Source organism: Moschus berezovskii, chromosome X (assembly GCF_049115385.1).
Source record: "Moschus berezovskii isolate FMDL1 chromosome X, NW_MosBer_1.0, whole genome shotgun sequence".
Taxonomy (NCBI): Eukaryota; Metazoa; Chordata; class Mammalia; order Artiodactyla; family Moschidae; genus Moschus; species Moschus berezovskii.
In genome coordinates, this window is record NC_142488.1 from 13,794,849 (window position 1) to 13,812,949 (window position 18,101).

Sequence of the window (18,101 nt, forward strand, 5' to 3'; positions counted from 1 at the left end):
AAATGTCTACCCACTCCAGTATTCTTGCCTGGAGAATCCCATGGACAGAGGGACTGGTGGGCTACAAAGTCCATGGGGTTGCAAAGAGTCGGACACAACTCAACAACTAACACACACATATTACATATTATAATCTTCTTCAACATGATAACAGCAGCAAGGGACTTGCTGCTTAAGTGAAACCCTTAGAAATCATGACATAGAATAGTATGCACATCAAAGATATCAAAAGAGAAAATACACCAGAACCAAACTGTTGCTGTGTGCTGATTATATTAGAGCAGAATTTCTCAAAATGGGATCCGAATGACCAGAAACTTCTGGGAGATAATGAGGGTCATAGCAGGGCACAGCTTACTAAGTACATCTTTCCAGCACTTGAATCAGCACCTTCAATGTGATTTGCCCTCCTGGACCTCTTAGCAATTTGCATATACAACCAGAAACTCTCATAATCAGAAGGTACATAAGAAGTCATCTCGTCCCCTAACCCACATTGATACCCAACATTGCCAACAAATGATCAAACACTTGAATATCTCTAACAACAAAAACTTCAGTACCTTCTGAGATGTTGTGCTCCATGTTCAGGCACAGAGTTGTTTAAAATTCTTCCACACATTGAGTTGAATTCTGTCTCCCTGTAATGTCAACCAATTGTTTCTGATAAGCGACCTTGGAATCATTAGTGCAAAGAATCTTCCCTTTTCTGAAAACACCTGTTATATGAACCGGGCTCATTTGTTTTCAAGGCCAGCCTCTCTTGTTCCCGCTATGGTTCCTCATTTGGTGTGCTTTCAGGAACACTTAGCATCCTGGAAAGGTTCCCTTGCCCCCCTACCCCGCACTCAGGCTGTACTGTCTGTATCTCTTACCCCCTTTCCTATCGAATGATTCAAGGACAACAGTCCAAAACTGGGATATCAAAACAGTTGCTCTTTCAAGATTTTGAGTGGTCTAATAATAGTAAAGACTTGCACTGAAAAGGTTCCCATAGAGTTGAAGTTGGGGTGGCTCAGTTGAAATATGCATAGAACACCTGACCTGCCTCTTGAGAAACCTATATGAAGCAACAGTTAGAACTGGACATGGAACAACAGGCTGTTTCCAAATAGGAAAAGGAGTACGCCAAGGCTGTATATTGTCACCCTGCTTATTTAACTTATATGCAGAGTACATCATGAGAAATGCTGGGCTGGAAGAAGCACAAGCTGGAATCAAGATTACCGGGAGAAGTATCATAACCTCAGATATGCAGATGACACCACCCTTATGGCAGAAAGTGAATAGGAACTAAAAAGCCTCTTGATGAAAGTGAGAGTGAAAAAGTTGGCTTAAAGCTCAACATTCAGAAAACTAAGATCATGGCATCTGGTCCCATCATTTCATGGGAAATAGATGGGGAAACAGTGGAAACAATGTCAGACTTTATTTTGGGGGGCTGCAAAATCACTGCAGATGCTGATTGCGGCCATGAAATTAAAAGATGCTTACTCCTTGGAAGGAAAGTTATGACCAACTTAGATAGCATATTAAAAAGCAGAGACATTACTTTGCCAACAAAGGTCCGTCTAGTCAAGGCTATGGTTTTTCCCGTGGTCATGTATGGATGTGAGAGTTGGACTGTGAAGAAAGCTGAGCACCAAAGAATTGATGCTTTTGAACTGTGGTGTTGGATAAGACTCTTGAGAGTCCCTTGGACTGCAAGGAGTTCCAACCAGTCCATCCTAAAGGAAATCAGTCTTGGGTGTTCATTGCAAGGACTGATGGTGAGGCTGAAACTCCAATACTTTGGCCATCTCATGAAGAGTTGACTCATTGGAAAAGACCCTGATGCTGGAAGGGATTGAAGGAGGGAGGAGAAGGGGATGACAGAGGATGAGATGGTTGGATGGCATCACCAACTCGAGGGACATGAGTTTGGGTAAACTCCGGGAGTTGGTGATGAACAGGGAGGCCTGGCATACTGTGATTCATGGGGTTGCAAAGAGTTGGACACAACTGAGTGACTGAACTGAACTGAACTGGACTGAAAGGAAGCTAAAAGAAGAAAAGCAGAAATGTGGGAGAATGACCGCCCTGAGAGAATGTGAATAAATCTCACTTCCTGACATGGTCACTAGAGTTCCTCGACTGGGTAGCCCTGCTGACACCTTCATCAATATCATCCTTCTTGTTAACATTTACTGATTACATATTATACACCAGCCTTTATAGCCTTTATATACAAGCCTTTAATGTGCATTAGCTCACCGAATCCTTTCAAAAATTCCCAAAGGAAGATGCCATTATTCTCCTTTTTATTGTAGAGGAGACTGAGGCACGTAGAGATCTAAGTAACTGATCCAGCTCCCACAATGGTTAGTAACAGAGCCAAGGGTGGAAACCAGGAGTACTGGATCTAGAATCCAGGTTTCTTACCGTTAAAGGGTAAAGACTCTTCAGATTTTCTTACAATATTTTTATAGTCATTTCTTAAATAAATTCCCCATTTAAGTTGTCATGATGAGCTTTCTGTCCTTTGTAAAAAAAAAATCCTTAATCATTAAGATACAAAAAGATTATAATATACTTAAGTCATAATATACTGAATATACAGCTATATACAGTTATAATATACTGAAGTTCAGTTCCGTCGATCAGTCATGTCTGACTCTGCGACTCCATGGACTGCAGCACATCAGGCCTCCCTGTCCTTCATTATCACCCGGAGTTTGCTCAAACTCATTTCCATTGAGTCAGCAATGCCATCCAACCATCTCATCCTCTGTCGTCCCCTTCTCCTCCCGCCTTCAATCTTTCCCAGCATCAGAGTCTTTTCTAATGAGTCAGTACTTTACATCAGGTGGCCAAAGTATTGGAGCTTCAGCTTCAGCATGAGTCCTTCCAATGAATATTCAGGGTTGATTTCCTTTAGGACTGGTTGGATCTCCTTGCAGTCCAGGGGACTCTCAAGAGTCTTCTCCAACACCACAGTTCAAAAGCATCAATTCTTCAGCACTCAGCTTTCTTCATGGTCCAACTCTCACATCCATACACGACTACTGGAAAAACCATAGCTTTGACTAGATGGGCCTTTGTTGGCAAAGTAATGTTTCTGATTTTTAATAAGCTGTCTAGGTTGGTCATACCTTTTCTCCCAAGAAGCAAGTGTCTTTTAATTTCATGGCTGCAGTCACCATCTGCAGTGATTTTGGAGTCTGAAATAATAAAATCTCTCACTGTTTCCATAGATTCCCCATCTACTTGCCATGAAGTGATGGGACCAGATGCCATGATCTTAGTTTTCTGAATATTGAGCTTTAAGCCAATTTTTTCACTCTCCTCTTTCACTTTCATCAAGAGGCTCTTTAATTCTTCTTCACTTTCTGCCATAAGGGTGGTGCCATCTGCATATCTGAAGTTATTGATATTTCTCCTGGCAACCTTAATTCCAGCTTGTGCTTCTTCCAGCCCAGCGTTTCTCATGATGTACTCTGCATATAAGTTAAACAAGCAGGGTGACAATATACAGCCTTGATGTACCCATTTCCCAATTTTGAATCAGTCTGTTGTTTCATGTCCAGTTCTAACTGTTGCTTCCTGACCTGCATACAGGTTTCTCAGGAGGCAGGTCAGACGGTTTGGTATTCCCATCTCTTTCATAATTTTCCACAGCTTATTGTGATCCACACAGTCAAAGGCTTTGGCATAGTCAATAAAGCAGAAATTGATGTTTCTCTGGAACTCTCTTGCTTTTTCGATGATCCGGAGGATGTTGGCAATTTGACCTCTGGTTCCTCTGCTTTTTCTAAAACCAGCTTGACCATCTGGAAGTTCATGGTTCACGTACCATTGAAGCCTTGCTTGGAGAATTTTGAGCATTACTTTGCTAGCGTGTGAGATACATGCAATTGCGTGGTAGTTTGAGCATTCATTGGTATTACCTTTCTTTGGGATTGGAATGAAGACTGACCTTTTCCAGTCCTGTGGCCACTGCTGAGTTTTCCAAGTTTGCTGGCATACTGAGTGCAGCACTTTCATGGCATCATCTTTTATGATTTGAAATGGCTTAGCTGGAATTCCATCACCTCCACTATCTTTGTTCGTAGTGATGTTTCCTAAGGCCCACTTGACTTTACATTCCAGGATGTCTGGCTCTAGGTGAGTGATCACACCACCGTGGTTATCTGGGTCATGAAGATCTTTTTTGTATAGTTCTTCTGTGTATTCTTGCCACCTCTTCTTAGTCTCTTCTGCTTCTGTTTGGTCTATACCATTTCTGTCCTTTATTGAGCCTATCCTTGCATGAAATTTTCCCTTGGTATGTCTAATTTTGTGGAAGAGATCTCTAGTCTTTCCCATTCTATTGTTTTCCTCTATTTCTTTGCACTGATCACTGAGGAAGGCTTTCTTATCTCTCCTTGCTATTCTTTGGAACTCTACATTCAAATGGGTATATCTTTCCTTTTCTCCTTTACATTTAGCTTCTCTTCTTTTCTCAGCTATTTGCAAGGCCTCCTCAGACAACCATTTTGCCTTTTTGCATTTCTTTTTCTTGCGGATGGTCTTGATTCCTGCCTCCTGTACAATGTCACAAACCTTCTGTCCATAGTTCTTTAGGCACTCTGTCTATCAGATCTAATCCCTTGAATCTATTTCTCACTTCCGCTGTATAATTGTAAGGGATTTGATTTAGGTCATAGGTGAATGGTCTAGTGGTTTTCCCTACTTTCTTCAATTTAAGTCTGAATTTGGCAATAAGGAGTTCATGATCTGAGCCACAGTCAGCTCACCTGGCTAACTAGCACAGACAGGTGTCTCTGAGCTGCTGTTTAGTTGCACTACAAAGCAGGGTCAGTGAACCAAATGACAGTGCTTTTACATTCTATAACATATCTGTGATATTCATGTATTCTTCCAGAAGCAGTGCATTCCAGGGTATTATTAAAGAAAAAACCTGCCATCTAACTTTCCTTTAATTACTCTAGCCTAACATCACCTCTTCTATCACATCTTGTGGCCTGTACATTCCTTTACCAGGTAGCAGATATCACATTATACTGGAATCATTTGTCTGAATCATAGTTTCCCAGCCTCAGCACTATTGACATTTGAAGCTAGATAATTCATGCTTTGTTGTGAGGTGCTGTCCTGTGTATTGTAGGGTGTTTAGCAGTGTTCTAGCCTCTACCCTGGAGAAGGCGATGGCACCCCACTCCAGTACTCTTGCCTGGAGAATCCCATGGGCGGAGGAGCCTGGTGGGCTGCAGTCCATGGGGTCGCGAAGAGTCAGACACGACTGAGTGACTTCACTTTCACTTTTCACTTTCATGCATTGGAGAAGGAAATGGCAACCCACTCCAGTGTTCTTGCCTGGAGAATCCCATGGATGGAGGAACCTGGTGGGCTTCCTTCTATGGGGTCGCACAGAGTCGGACACGACTGAAGTGACTTAGCAGCAGCAGCACTAGCAGCCTCTACTCACTACATGCCAAAAGCACCCTCTGCTCCACTGTGACAACCAAAAATGTCTCCAGACGTTGTGTAATGTCCCCTGGGGGGTAGGGGGGCAAAATCACTCTTGGTTGAAAGCCACTGGTCCACATATTCTAGACCTCTTCCACCAATCCCACAATGACTTCAAGGGCAGGACTGTCTTTTGTACCCTTATTTCTTTCCAATGCTTGGTACATTATGATGCTCAATAAACCTTAATTGAAGTAAACTACAGTAACTTGCATCAAGATGCTTGGAAGCCTAGATTACCTATATATCTATATCTGGCTGTGTTTAGTCAGGAAAACAGAGACACTATACATACTCCTAGGAAAAAATAAATAAATATGAAATTTCAATTTATATAAATATAAGAATACCTGGGGAAAGGAAGGTCTGGAAGGCTACAGTCAGAAGACAGAACTTTAAGTTGAACTTCTCATGAAGTATTCACAGGAAAATTCGCAGGTATTCACAGGAAAATCTGAGAAGCTACCATATTTCGCCTCCAAAGCGGGATCATAAAATTGGAGCCCGTAGAAAGGTGTGGAATGCCACTTCATCCAACAAACCAGCCTCATCTGACCCCCAAACACTCCCCAAATAATGGCCTCTCCTTCCCTTCTACCTTCCAGATCTCCCAAATTCCTGTCACTGGCAAACCCTTACCTGGAACCAATCAAGGAGTGAATTCTGGGAAATGTAGTTTTTTCCAGCTGTAGGCAGGCACTTCTGTAGGAGTGGAAGTGTCAGGTAAACAACAGATAATCTTACACAGTAACCACTTTTTGACACCAAGTGTGTATGTTACATATAGAGATCAAACCATGACAATAGTCTGAAGAATTTGGCAGTCACAGTCATTCACATTAGAAAGCAAGTGAGTGTTTGATATGGTGGGTTGTTGTTTCTCTTGTCATTGCTTTTAGTTTGGCAGTGGACTCACCCTCTGATCACCTGTCCCCTCCAGTCTGTGCTGTGTAGACAGTCTCAACACTCGCTTTGCTTACACCCTGAACAGATGGCAAACTATGTTAATAATTGAATAGCTCATACTCCAGATGGAAGATGTTCACCTTCATGCTTCTTAGACTTTAGTGTGTCTTCTGAGCATTCTGGCCAGACCAGAATCAACAGAGACTACTAGAAAAGAATTTCCATATGCAAGGCATTGCTTCCCTCTTGAGGCACTGAAACATCACAACCATGTTACTGATTTCTAAACTACTTTCTAAGACTGCAGGTGACATTAAGTGAAAATATTTCTGCTTTATAGATTTTGAGTCAAAAGTCAATTATTTTAAAATAATTACTTCCAGTCTATTTAAAAATAAAATAGAGTGCTGGAGGTGAGGTGTGGTCCAAAGTAGAGTGAAGTATATAGCTCACTTTAGAAAATTAGATGCAAAATATGCATTAAATGGACCTATATCTTCAGGATAGCCCATGAAGTCTAACATATTTACACCTGGCCCTTTAAGGAAAATGTTTGCTGACACCCGGACTAGAGGGAGAGCAATAAGAGCTGAGCCCTGAGAAGTAAATGGGACATTACAAAGAGTTGTATTTTATTGAAGTGAGAACCACTGGAGGTTTTAGCTCATGAAGATTTGACCTGACTCACATTTTAACAGGATCCCTCTAGTTGCTGGATTAAGAATAGACATTCTTGTTGGGAAGGAGGGTCTAGAAGCCAGGGGATCAGGTAGAAGATGATCACTGTGATTCTGGTGGAAATGATTCTGATGAACCACTGTAAGATGGCTCAGACCAACATGGAGTGGAGGAGCTGGTAAGAGGTGCCTAGACTCTGGTCTGGAGATTGAGCTGGTTAGACTTCCCAGTACTAGATATGTAACATGCGCTGCCCACCCCCCGCCAGGTGCAGGGGAGGCTAGATACAGTCATGCACATATATGAACAACTAAAGCAGAGCTTCTTGAGTAGGCACAGTGTTGCCCCCCAAGGGACATTTGGCAATGTCAAGAGACATTTTTCATTGTCACAACTGTGTTACTTCTTGTAGCAGGTAGAGACCAGGGATGCTGTTAAATATCCTAAAATATACAACACAGTTCTCTACCACAAAAATAATTACCTGGCCCCAAATGTCAACAATGCTATAGGTAAGGAACCTTGACCTCAAGAAAGACCCACTAATGGAAGAAAGAAAGATGGGTTTTCATGGATAACTAGGAGTCTTAGCCCAGCTCAGTTCCCAGTGTTCTAACTCTTGCAAGGCATCTGCAGGCTGTGGCAACAGCAATTTTGGAGTCCCAGCTCATACCAAAGCTGAATCCTGTTTGTCCTCTCTTGCCCGCATATCTTTTCCCAGTTATTAGAAGTGACCTTTGTCCTAAATAAGAAACTCTGCTGCCTTTTTTCTGTGTATATATATATATATATACACACACACATACAGAAGCTTGTAAAATAAAATGTGTGATTGAGATGATGAAAGAGATTTTGTGTAATGACAGGCAAATGGTGCAGAGCACTGCAGTGCAGGTGTTTGTTTAAAGAGATTTGTGAAGAAAAATGTTCTATTAATTAAAATTTCAAGACTTAAAACTTAAAGATGTTCGGTGATGACTGTAGATCTACAAGAATTTTTCTCTCTTCATCAAACCCAAATGGATTACATATGAATTCAAATACCCTTAATATTGTGCAAATATTCCTTAGTCTTTGCTATAGGTAATAACTGATAAGGTCTCATTTATTTGGTGAAATACTTGCATGTATATAAAACATACTGGCTTTTCATTTACCTAGCTTTATTATTTTGATTTGTGAGTAAGATGAATAAATGAAAAACTATTTCTTTGTATTCTGGCTTGTCTATTCCATTTATTTTCTTTGCAAAGAAGTATGCATTTTTTGCTAAGATTGTTAATAAGATGGATCTAATTTTATATATTTTCACAGTATCTGGTCTACGCACTAGGTTAACCCTGGAAAAAAAATGGACAGTGTTTCAAATATAGATCATAAATACCTCAACTCTTGAGTGGCACTGTGGAGTTTAGGTTTGCCCTAATTTTCTATAAATTCAATATGAAAAACAGACCATGCAATAAGTAAGCTAGGAAAGCATTTTTTATATCATGAAATATTTTTCCAAAATTCATCTAAGAAGCATTTATCTTATATACGTGCTTAGTCGTTCAGTTGTATCTGACTCTCTGTGACCCCATGGACTGTAGCCCGCCAGGGCTTTGTCCATGGGGATTCTCCAGGTAAGAATACTGGAGTGGGTTGCCATGCCCTCCTCCAGGGGATCTACCCAACTCGGGATTGAACCCATGTCTCCCACATTGAAGGCAGATTCTTTACCAACTGAGCAACCAGGGAAGCCCAAGAATACTGGAGTGAGTAGCTTAACCCTTCTCCAAGGGATCTTCCGGACCCAGGAATCAAACCGGGGTCTCCTGCATTGCAGGGAGATTCTTTACCAGCTGAGGTATCAACAGTATTCAACACAGGCAACTTTAGCCAGGTATTGTTCTATGTACTGGGGCAATCAAGGTATTCAAAACTGGGTCCTTACACTTGAAGGTCACATAAAAGAGGCTGACATATAAGCAGCTAATTTTAATGTATGATGCAGTAGGTTCCATTATGCGGGCAGCTTCAGTGCTACAGACCCATGGCCCAGGCACAGGGGCCAAGAAAAGGCATCCTGAGTGAGATGAGTAGAGTCTTGAAGAACATGCAGGAGCTCACCAGGTAGAGGGAGGTGAGGACTATTCTATGCAAAAAAATTAAGCCAAAGACCATGAAATACCATGAGAGAATCAAGTATAAGGCAAGACATAGTGGGTCCTTGAAAGTCACAAAGGAGCTTGGGAGTGGTCATTAAGGAGATGAGAAACTGTTGAAAAGTATTAAGCCAGGAATGGAAGCAATGTGCATTCCTTCAGTTTCACTAGAGCAGAAAGTAGGGCTGCTTCAAAATCTGCGGGACCTGGTACAAAATGAAAACATGGGATGCTTGTTCAAAAACCATTACGAACTTCAAGATGGCTACAGCAAAGCATTAAACCAAGTATAGGACCCTTCAAAGCACTGGGGTGTGTGTGACTGCACATATGCCTGCCCACAAGGCCAACTCTACCAGAAGGCATCAGGGCAGGGGGAGTAAGAAGACATTAAGATCTTTGTTTGCCTACTGTCCAGTCTGTAGTTGAGAAGAAAAGTCTTAAGCATATCAACCAGCTAGAGATTAGTCTCGAGGCAATATACTAGACAGCATTATAGTCCCATACTCAAACTCAGAAAATGGCCAAATGGCTAATGTCTTTATTTTAAAGAGGAAATTGGAGACCAAAAATGTTGAGAGACTGAGGGAATTCAATCTGAGCCTTTTAGATTCTATCCCAGTGTCTCCTCTACAATGTCAAGGCTAGTGAGTCTGCAGTGAAAGGGATAGGATGGAAGTTCTTTGGGCAAGACTGACCCAGAGGCCGCAGAAAGGACTGCAAATGACCAGGAAATGGAAATCAGCTAGGAGACAATTGCTGTTCCCTCCCTGCCCCCAGGGAGCACATCCTTTCTGAGACTTTTCTCAGAATCAAGAGGATCTTTCCAAGCACGGTTTTAGAATAACTCATAGGCCTAGCATTGTGCCAGGGAAGAAGGGTACAGAAATGACTCAGGCACACTCTCAAGAGCTTATCCTCTGGTTAATGAAGACAGTAGTGGGAATCAGCTATCACAATCCAGAGACTCTGTCTACCTATTCTTTAATATGATTGGGAAGCAAAAATTTTAAATAATAATAAAAAAATTGGAAACGAATTCTAAACATCAATAGGCAGCTACAGAGTTCTCTTTCAGATTCAGGGAATTATAGATGATTTCAAGATTGACTTGTATATCTCTCAATAATATTACCATTCATACCCTCACCAACTCTAAAGGCTTCAGGCTCACCTGAGCCCCAATAAACCTTTGTACACATCTCAAGAATCTCTTTCATATCATTCTCCTCAGTTCTCATGACCCCCCGAAAATCTAAGGTCTTACTCATTTTTTCCTTCTCTTGGTTCCTAATAAAAGGCTTTAAACCAGCACCATGTCTTGCAAGGCCCTATATGATCCAGTCCTTGGTCATTTCTGAAACTTTCTCACCCCACTTTCTTTCTGCATTCCATGGGCCATCCTACCATCTCTCAACTGCAGGAAACTTTCCTATCTAGACATCTCCCAACTCTGCTGTCCCTTCTTTAATGCTTCTCATTTTTTCAAACCTCTAATGAAATATCACTTCCCCAAGGAAAAGCTTCTCTTATCTGCCAGATCATACCAGGACCACTATTAATAAGCTCTCATATCACCCTATAATTTTCCTTCAGAGCCCTATCATAGTTAGTAATTCTGTATTCATATGATTCTTTCATAAATGTTTGTCTTCATCTCAAGGCTGGGAATTACCTGAAGGCAAGAGTCTGATCTGTTTTGCTTGTCACTGGATTCCTGGCAAATGGCACAGTGCCTGGCATGTCCACGGGACTTTTCTGACCATTTAATCTAAAACATCCATTTCTCTGCCTTTCATCTCTCTTAGGTGTCTTACCTTGATTGTTTTATTTCAAGGCATTCATCGTTATCTGTGTGTGTGTGTGTGTACACAAATATGTGGGAGTGTCTTAACTGTGTATATGTATATATATGTATAAATATGTGTTTGTGTGTGTACACATGATTTCTCTACTTGTTACTTGTATTCTCCAATAGCATGTAAACTCCAAAAAAGAAGAGACTTCATCTCCTTGTTCACTGCTGTATCCTCACCACATACCTGGCACATAATAGGTGCTCAAGGAATTATTTGCTGGAAATATGAATACATAAATGGCAAGTGCTCAAGAAATGAACACCAGAAGTTCATTCTCCTTCAAAAATCAATAATAATAGGAGGAATGGAGAGAGTAGCATGGAAACATATACACTACCATATATAAAATAGGTAGCCAGTGGACATTTGCTGTATGACTAAGGGAATTCAAACCTAGAGGGATGGGATGGGATGAGATGGGAGGTGGGAAGGAGGTTCAAGAGGAGGTTATAGAAACCAATCCAGTATTGTAAAGCAATTATCCTCAAATTAAAAATAAATTAAAAAGAAAAATCAGTAATAATGATATCCTACATTGAAAAAGAGATGATCCATTGATATGGCTTTCTTTTGGGACTCCCAAATGACACTGTAAGAGTTTTAATTCATTTCGCCACATCATTAAGCAACAAGGGATTATATTTGACTTACTTTATTTTAGATCAGTTGTTCCACAAATTTCGATTGGATTCTTCATCTATAATCTTGAATGGAAGTCATTTGGGGCCTGATAGAGACAAATTCATAAAAATCAGAGACTTCCAGAGTGTTCAGAATCAGAGAGTTTGGCGATCTGACAAATCAGATTTGAACTTCAGCTTCCACATTTATTAGCAATATAACTTCAGGAAACCATATAACTTCCCTCAGTCTCAGTTTCCTCTGAAACCTTGTGACTTGTAGGGACAGTGTGGTGATAGAATTGACTGTGGTTTTAAGTGCATGGTTTATAATTATAATCAATACATGGTATCTATTATTCGCATCTACTCCCAAGTCCCTGTGATACAGAGAAGAAAACTGAGGCCATAAGAATTGGGAATTTCTCAAAGCCATCCCGCTTCTCCAAGTCTAGGTGATAGAAATCAGCAGGTCTACAATTAAGCACCACCTAGAACTGGGCTTCCCTGATGGCTCAGCAGGAAGAATCCACCAGCAGTGCAGGAGACACAGGAGATGTGGGTTCAGTCCCAGATCCAGCAAGATCCCCTGGAGAAGGAAATGGCAACCCACTCCAATATGCTTGCCTGGAGAATCCCATGGCCTGAGGAGTCTGGCGGGCACAGTCCAAAGGGTCACAAAGAGTCTGACATGACTGAGCAACAAAGCACACATGCAAGGCTTCATTTGCTCAGGTGACTCTCTTGGGGAAAACTTACTTGTGTTTGGACTCACACTGTTTCCTAAGTAGGGCTGAAGACTCCATTATGTCCTTGCATTGACTGAAGCTCACTGCAACTCTCACTTCCAACTGGGCCATATGCTGGCCCAGAAGATTGAAGATTCAATCAAAGAATCTGGGTGAGAAATGGAACGGAGTTTTCCCCCACCTCAGTTTATAGGAGTCCTTTTATTTCCTCCTTTTTAGGACATAAAAGAAAAATTAGAAATACTGGTCCCACTGAAATCTTTCACTGCATGAATCCCATAATCTTTAATTATATTGAAATTATTTGCTTATAACAAACAATTCAGTACCATGCAATTCTGCTGAGCTTTAGGTTCAATTTCACATCTAGACAAGAGTTCCAAACACAGGAATGGGTAAATCTTATAATAAGTAAAACCAATGGCTAAGTAAAATAAGATGATAAGTCTCCAATGAATTGCATAGTGTCATGGCAGTTCTTCCTATGTAAACAGGATTTAAGGAGATTTTATCAAAGTGGGATACAGAAATTGCATGTATTGAAACTTCGACAGGATGACTCATTTTCTATGAAATTGAATCGGCGAATAACAAAACAGAGTGAGCTAGAAGTATTCACTGCCCAAAGATACTGAAGATGGCAGGTCAGCAGCAATAATTAAGTAATTAGTTTCCTGGCTAATTAGAAGAAATGGAGAATATATGCCTGCAATTATTTCCTCACTGAAAGGATCACACCAACTCTCCCGGTGAATACATTCAACTAAGCTGTGCCTTCAGATTGTTCTTTATTTCGGCTTTACTTTATCCATGACTCAAGCTCATCTCCATTTTGCCTTCATATAGGAATCTTGCCATATTACCATAGCATTTTATTCTGAACCTGCTATAAAGGCAATTAGTCATTCATTATAACACCAAAATTCAAAGTGGTTGCAATTATGTTTTCTGAATCAAGCCCTTTGATGTGGGTAATTTAAGGTTCTATATTTAAAATGCATTCTATGAGTCATAATGGTAAATTAGAATACCCTTAAACTAGCATTCATATCTCCTGCACATGAAAAATAATAATTTCTACCTATGACAGATTTATTTTGTGGTGGATAATTTTAAAGAATTGATTTAATCAGTTGTAACTATGCTCAGAAGTATAATTTGAAATACCATTGAATGGAAAGGGAAAGTATTTTCAAGCAGAGAGAAAACTCTCTTAAAACTTCCTTTGTTCATTAGCCAATGAACATTTATTAAGCACCTAGAGTTTGCATGGCAATGTACAATATAACAATAACCTAATCCGGAATTATTCTATTCTAGTTCTGCTAGTTAATTGAACGAGTTAACCTCTTTAGCTGTCCATTCACAGTATGTCAATAGACAACAGGAATCATATGAATGAGTCAGTCTGAAAAAAAACATGGATGTATGTAGGTTTCCTTTTATTTCATGTGCTAAAAACGAGTTACCAGCTAATTACTCTTTTTTATTTCTTCAGGGACCCAGGAATTTGAAAAGAATCTTATTTCACTCAGGCAGTGAACTATACACTTAATCATGAATTTCTAAGTGTTGATACAGAACAGCAATTTGTAAGGTTCTACAGATATGGAAAGGGAAAACAGCACAGTAATTTTAGGCGGATAAGGGGAAATATATTTTGAGAGCTGATTTTCACTTAAAAAGTTATCTTAGACTTAATAACATAGACTAGGTTCAGCATTTTAGAGCTGGACATTAGAGCTGATCTAGGCCACTCGTTTCTAACCATTTGTATTAGAGACATTGGATTTTTTTAAAAAAAATTTGGATTCTCAGTTCTCATTCCCAGAGATTGTGATTCACTTGGTCTGGAAGAGGCTGGGAGGGGAAGCAGGCATAAATATAACTTGCAAAATTTCCCTAGCATCCAAAGCTGAGACCCACAAACCTAGTCAAGCCTCAATATTTTGGCATGAGGTCTCCGAGTCTTGAAAGAATAAGTATCCTGCCTAAGAAAAACACAGCTTATAACCCTTGGAGCCACGCTTAGAACCCAAACAGCCAAATTCCCAGTCTAGATCTATTTACTAAACCAATTGACACCATTTCTATTTCTCTCACACACTGGTTCAGATCTAATTACAAGTTAGTAGGTAGGAAGAATAAGACTGCTTGTAACTCATAACTAACACATTCCCTCCTCCTACAGACCTGTGTGTTTTTTTTACTTGCTAACTAATAAGTATTTCAATGATGCTGTAATGATTAATGTATCTGTTTATTCCACATTTTTAAATACTTATTTGAAACTTTTGCACCTATAAAATATATCATTCCCATTTTAAGACAAAGAAAGCAGATTTACTATTTGAATCTGAGGCCAGTTGAAGTCTCTATTATAGAGCTTATAGAGCTGAGCACATAGCAGCAGTCGAATATCCAGCTGGGTTTTCTTAGCCACATCCCTTACATGGAAATGTCTTTAGTTTGGCCACTTCCACTGGGTTCTAAAAGCTCCATGCAGATAGGGCTCTTGTCCAATTTCGTTAACTGTCTCCCAGCATCTGGCAAAATGCTTGCCATAAACTCAACACTCAACAACTAATTGTTGAATGAAAAATCCTACTTACATTTTGTTAAGAAATGAGACAGAGTATCCTGAACCAACTTGTGAAGGACTGTCTCAAATACATAAAAGTACTGGGAAGATGGTTTTATAAAGGAGTAGTTTTACAGTTATTTTATTAGAAGAGCTTTGGCCTGACTTTGCTAACCTAAATTTGTCTTTGTTGTACCATTTGGGTTACAGTTGGGCTCTCCCTCACTAATATTATGTTAACGGTCCTTCATTCAAATGATACAAATGAACTTACTTATAAAACAGAAACAGACTCACAGATTTCAAAAACAAATTTACAGTTACCAAAGGAGAAATGTGGAGGGGCAGGGATAAATTGGGAGCTTGGGATTAACATATACTCACTACTATGTATACAATAGATAACCAACAAGGACCTACTGTATAGTACAGTGAACTCTACTCAATATTCTGTAATAACCTATGTGGGTAAAAAGTCTGAAAAATAATGGATGTACATAGATGTATAACTGAGTCACTTTGCTCTACACCTAAAACTAATATAACATTGTAAATCAACTAAACTCCAATAAATTTTTTAAGAAGTCCTTCATTCAGTATACCTTTTATATCTGTGAAGGCACAACTGACATGCAATAAACAGTGATGAAATAAAATACCGAATTTTACTGTCTTTTGGAAAAATGTAACCAAATTAATTAACATAATATTATTCTCTGGAAAGATAAAGACTGTGATATCTTTGGTGCGTCAAGAGGGTGGCACAGTATTGTAGAAAGCACTAATCTAGTTGCAGATGATTCAATCCATGACTATTTAGAATTAAATTTTTATTAAGCAGATCATCTCAATCCTACCTTTTCAACCCAACCACACACCCAAATTCCATACTTTTGTCTCTGTGAAGGGTATTTTCTCTTTACCCAGAGGTTATAACTTTGCAGTCTTTTATCTGAGTTATGTAGAAATGAGGTACTGACATGAGCTAAAATGACATATTTTTAAATATGGTAGAGATGAATCGGAGAAGGCAATGGCAAGCCACTCCAGTACTCTTGCCTAGAAAATCCCATTGATGGAGCAGCCTGGTAGGCTGCAGTCCGTGGGGTCGCTAAGGGTCGGACACGACTGAGCGACTTCACTTTCACTTTTCACTTTCACACATTGGAGAAGGAAATGGCAACCCACTCCAGTGTTCTTGCTTGGAGAATCCCAGGGACGGGGGAGCCTGGTGGGCTTCCATCTATGGGGTCACACAGAGTCGGACACGACTGAAGTGACTTAGCAGTAGCAGCAGAGACGAATAGCCAAAGAAGCAATGTAAAAAACTGACAGTAGAAAAATTAGCCATGGTAGAAATATTGAACACCAAAGAATGAATATTTAATCTCTGCTATCTACCTGAGATGAACTAGAGGGTTGGAGGGGTGAAAGGTATACATTTAAGGAGTTAATCTTAAATCTAACACTAATATTAAAGCCAAGGTTAATGGAAGGAACTGGGCTGTGAATGGGCCACAACAGCTCAGGAACATGACGAGGATTCAGTAAATGCTTTGTTGAATGAATGAATGGGTAAATGAATGATTAAGTGAATGAGTGAATGAATGAACTGTCCTCTTTAGAAAGTTAGAGTACAGTACTGGGATTTGAAGACTTGGCTTTAAAAACAAATCTATCCAAAGCTGTGGATTAATAATCTAGATTTCGGGAAAGTCAGTGCTGAATATAATATAGGTGTTTCTATTTTTCATTTAATTAAAATGACCACAGAGTCATTATTCTTACCCTTAATTTCTGAGCCTGAAAAGTTAATGAACTATATCTGTTCCATGCATAATTGAGTTGAACTTGAAAGACAACTCCCCATTCCAAAAGCCTCCCACCTACCAGTTAACTGTGATTTATCCTTTTACTTCTGAAGAATTTTAAGCATCTTCCATCTGATTTGACTGACAACCAATCTGTACTTCCTCTGTCTTTATTCTCCCAGGAAGAAGATGTTACTCGTGAAAGTCGTTTTAATTTCAGTGGTTATGGAATGGGTCACTGCCTTCAAGTGAAAGATGGAACATCTGTCAAGGCCACACCTGCCAACCAGCTCCCACAGCCCCCCAAAGATGCAGATGCCATCAAGAAGAAGTTTGTGGACCGGGCAAAAAGGATTGACACGATTTCTCGAGCTGCCTTCCCATTGGCCTTCCTCATTTTCAACATCTTTTACTGGATCACATACAAGATCATTCGGCATGAAGATGTCCATAAGAAATAGATGTGCTCTTCAGATCCTGGGACCTTCTTGCCTAACTGCTGTGCTTGCAAATACACAGTGAAATTGTCTTTATATCACTTTGACAGAGGAAAAGACTAGGGGAGGGGGGAGGGAGGATCATGGGGGTGGGTTTCCTGGCACCTACATGAATAAAGATAAGTTATCCGGGCAATGAAGGCAAGTGTTTGCACAAAATTAAGGTTTTGCAGAATCACGTGAGCATAATTACATTCATAGTCTTTATCATTGCTTTTTCAGATGATGCATTAATCAGACATGATATGCAAGGTCAAGTACTTGAGGGCTATTTGTTTTTTGGTTTGGTTTGGACTAATTCTGGTACTGAAAAGAGTTTGAACACACGTGTGTACACATGTGCACACACACACACACACACACACACACACATAGGGAAAATGCTTACCATCTGACCATAGTGACTAGCCTATAGTGAGTTGAGGACCAAACTTTTTCAGGAAAATGCTGCCTTGTTTTTAAAACAGCCTCCTGAGCTATGTTCTTTACAATGTCTGTAATTAGTGTTTCACCTGAGAAATCCTTTTGTGGTCATAAATAATTTCTACTTGTTGAGAAAATAATAATACATGCCAATCACAAAGAACAGGTTTCTACTTTACTGTCTGTGTAAGTGTGCATTTTAATATTCTTTTTCTTTCCTAGATGCAATTTGGGGATTTGAATTGTATATTGTGAAACTGATTTGATCATATGCCCTCTTGAAAATGAATGCCCATTTTCTTTTAGATCCAAGTTAGCACAC

The 18,101-nt window shown here is 39.9% G+C and overlaps 1 protein-coding gene across 2 annotated transcripts in view; it reads left to right on the plus strand.

The window, feature by feature from the left end:
- Window positions 1-17,320, plus strand: part of GLRA2 (glycine receptor alpha 2) — a 212,105-nt gene extending 194,785 nt beyond the window's left edge. For both annotated transcript variants that reach the window (XM_088833656.1, XM_055393598.1), the window contains exon 9: window positions 17,042-17,320. In XM_088833656.1, coding sequence (XP_088689782.1) covers window positions 17,042-17,320 — 279 coding nt within the window. The remainder of the gene's footprint in view (window positions 1-17,041) is intronic.
- Window positions 17,321-18,101: the final 781 nt, after the last annotated feature.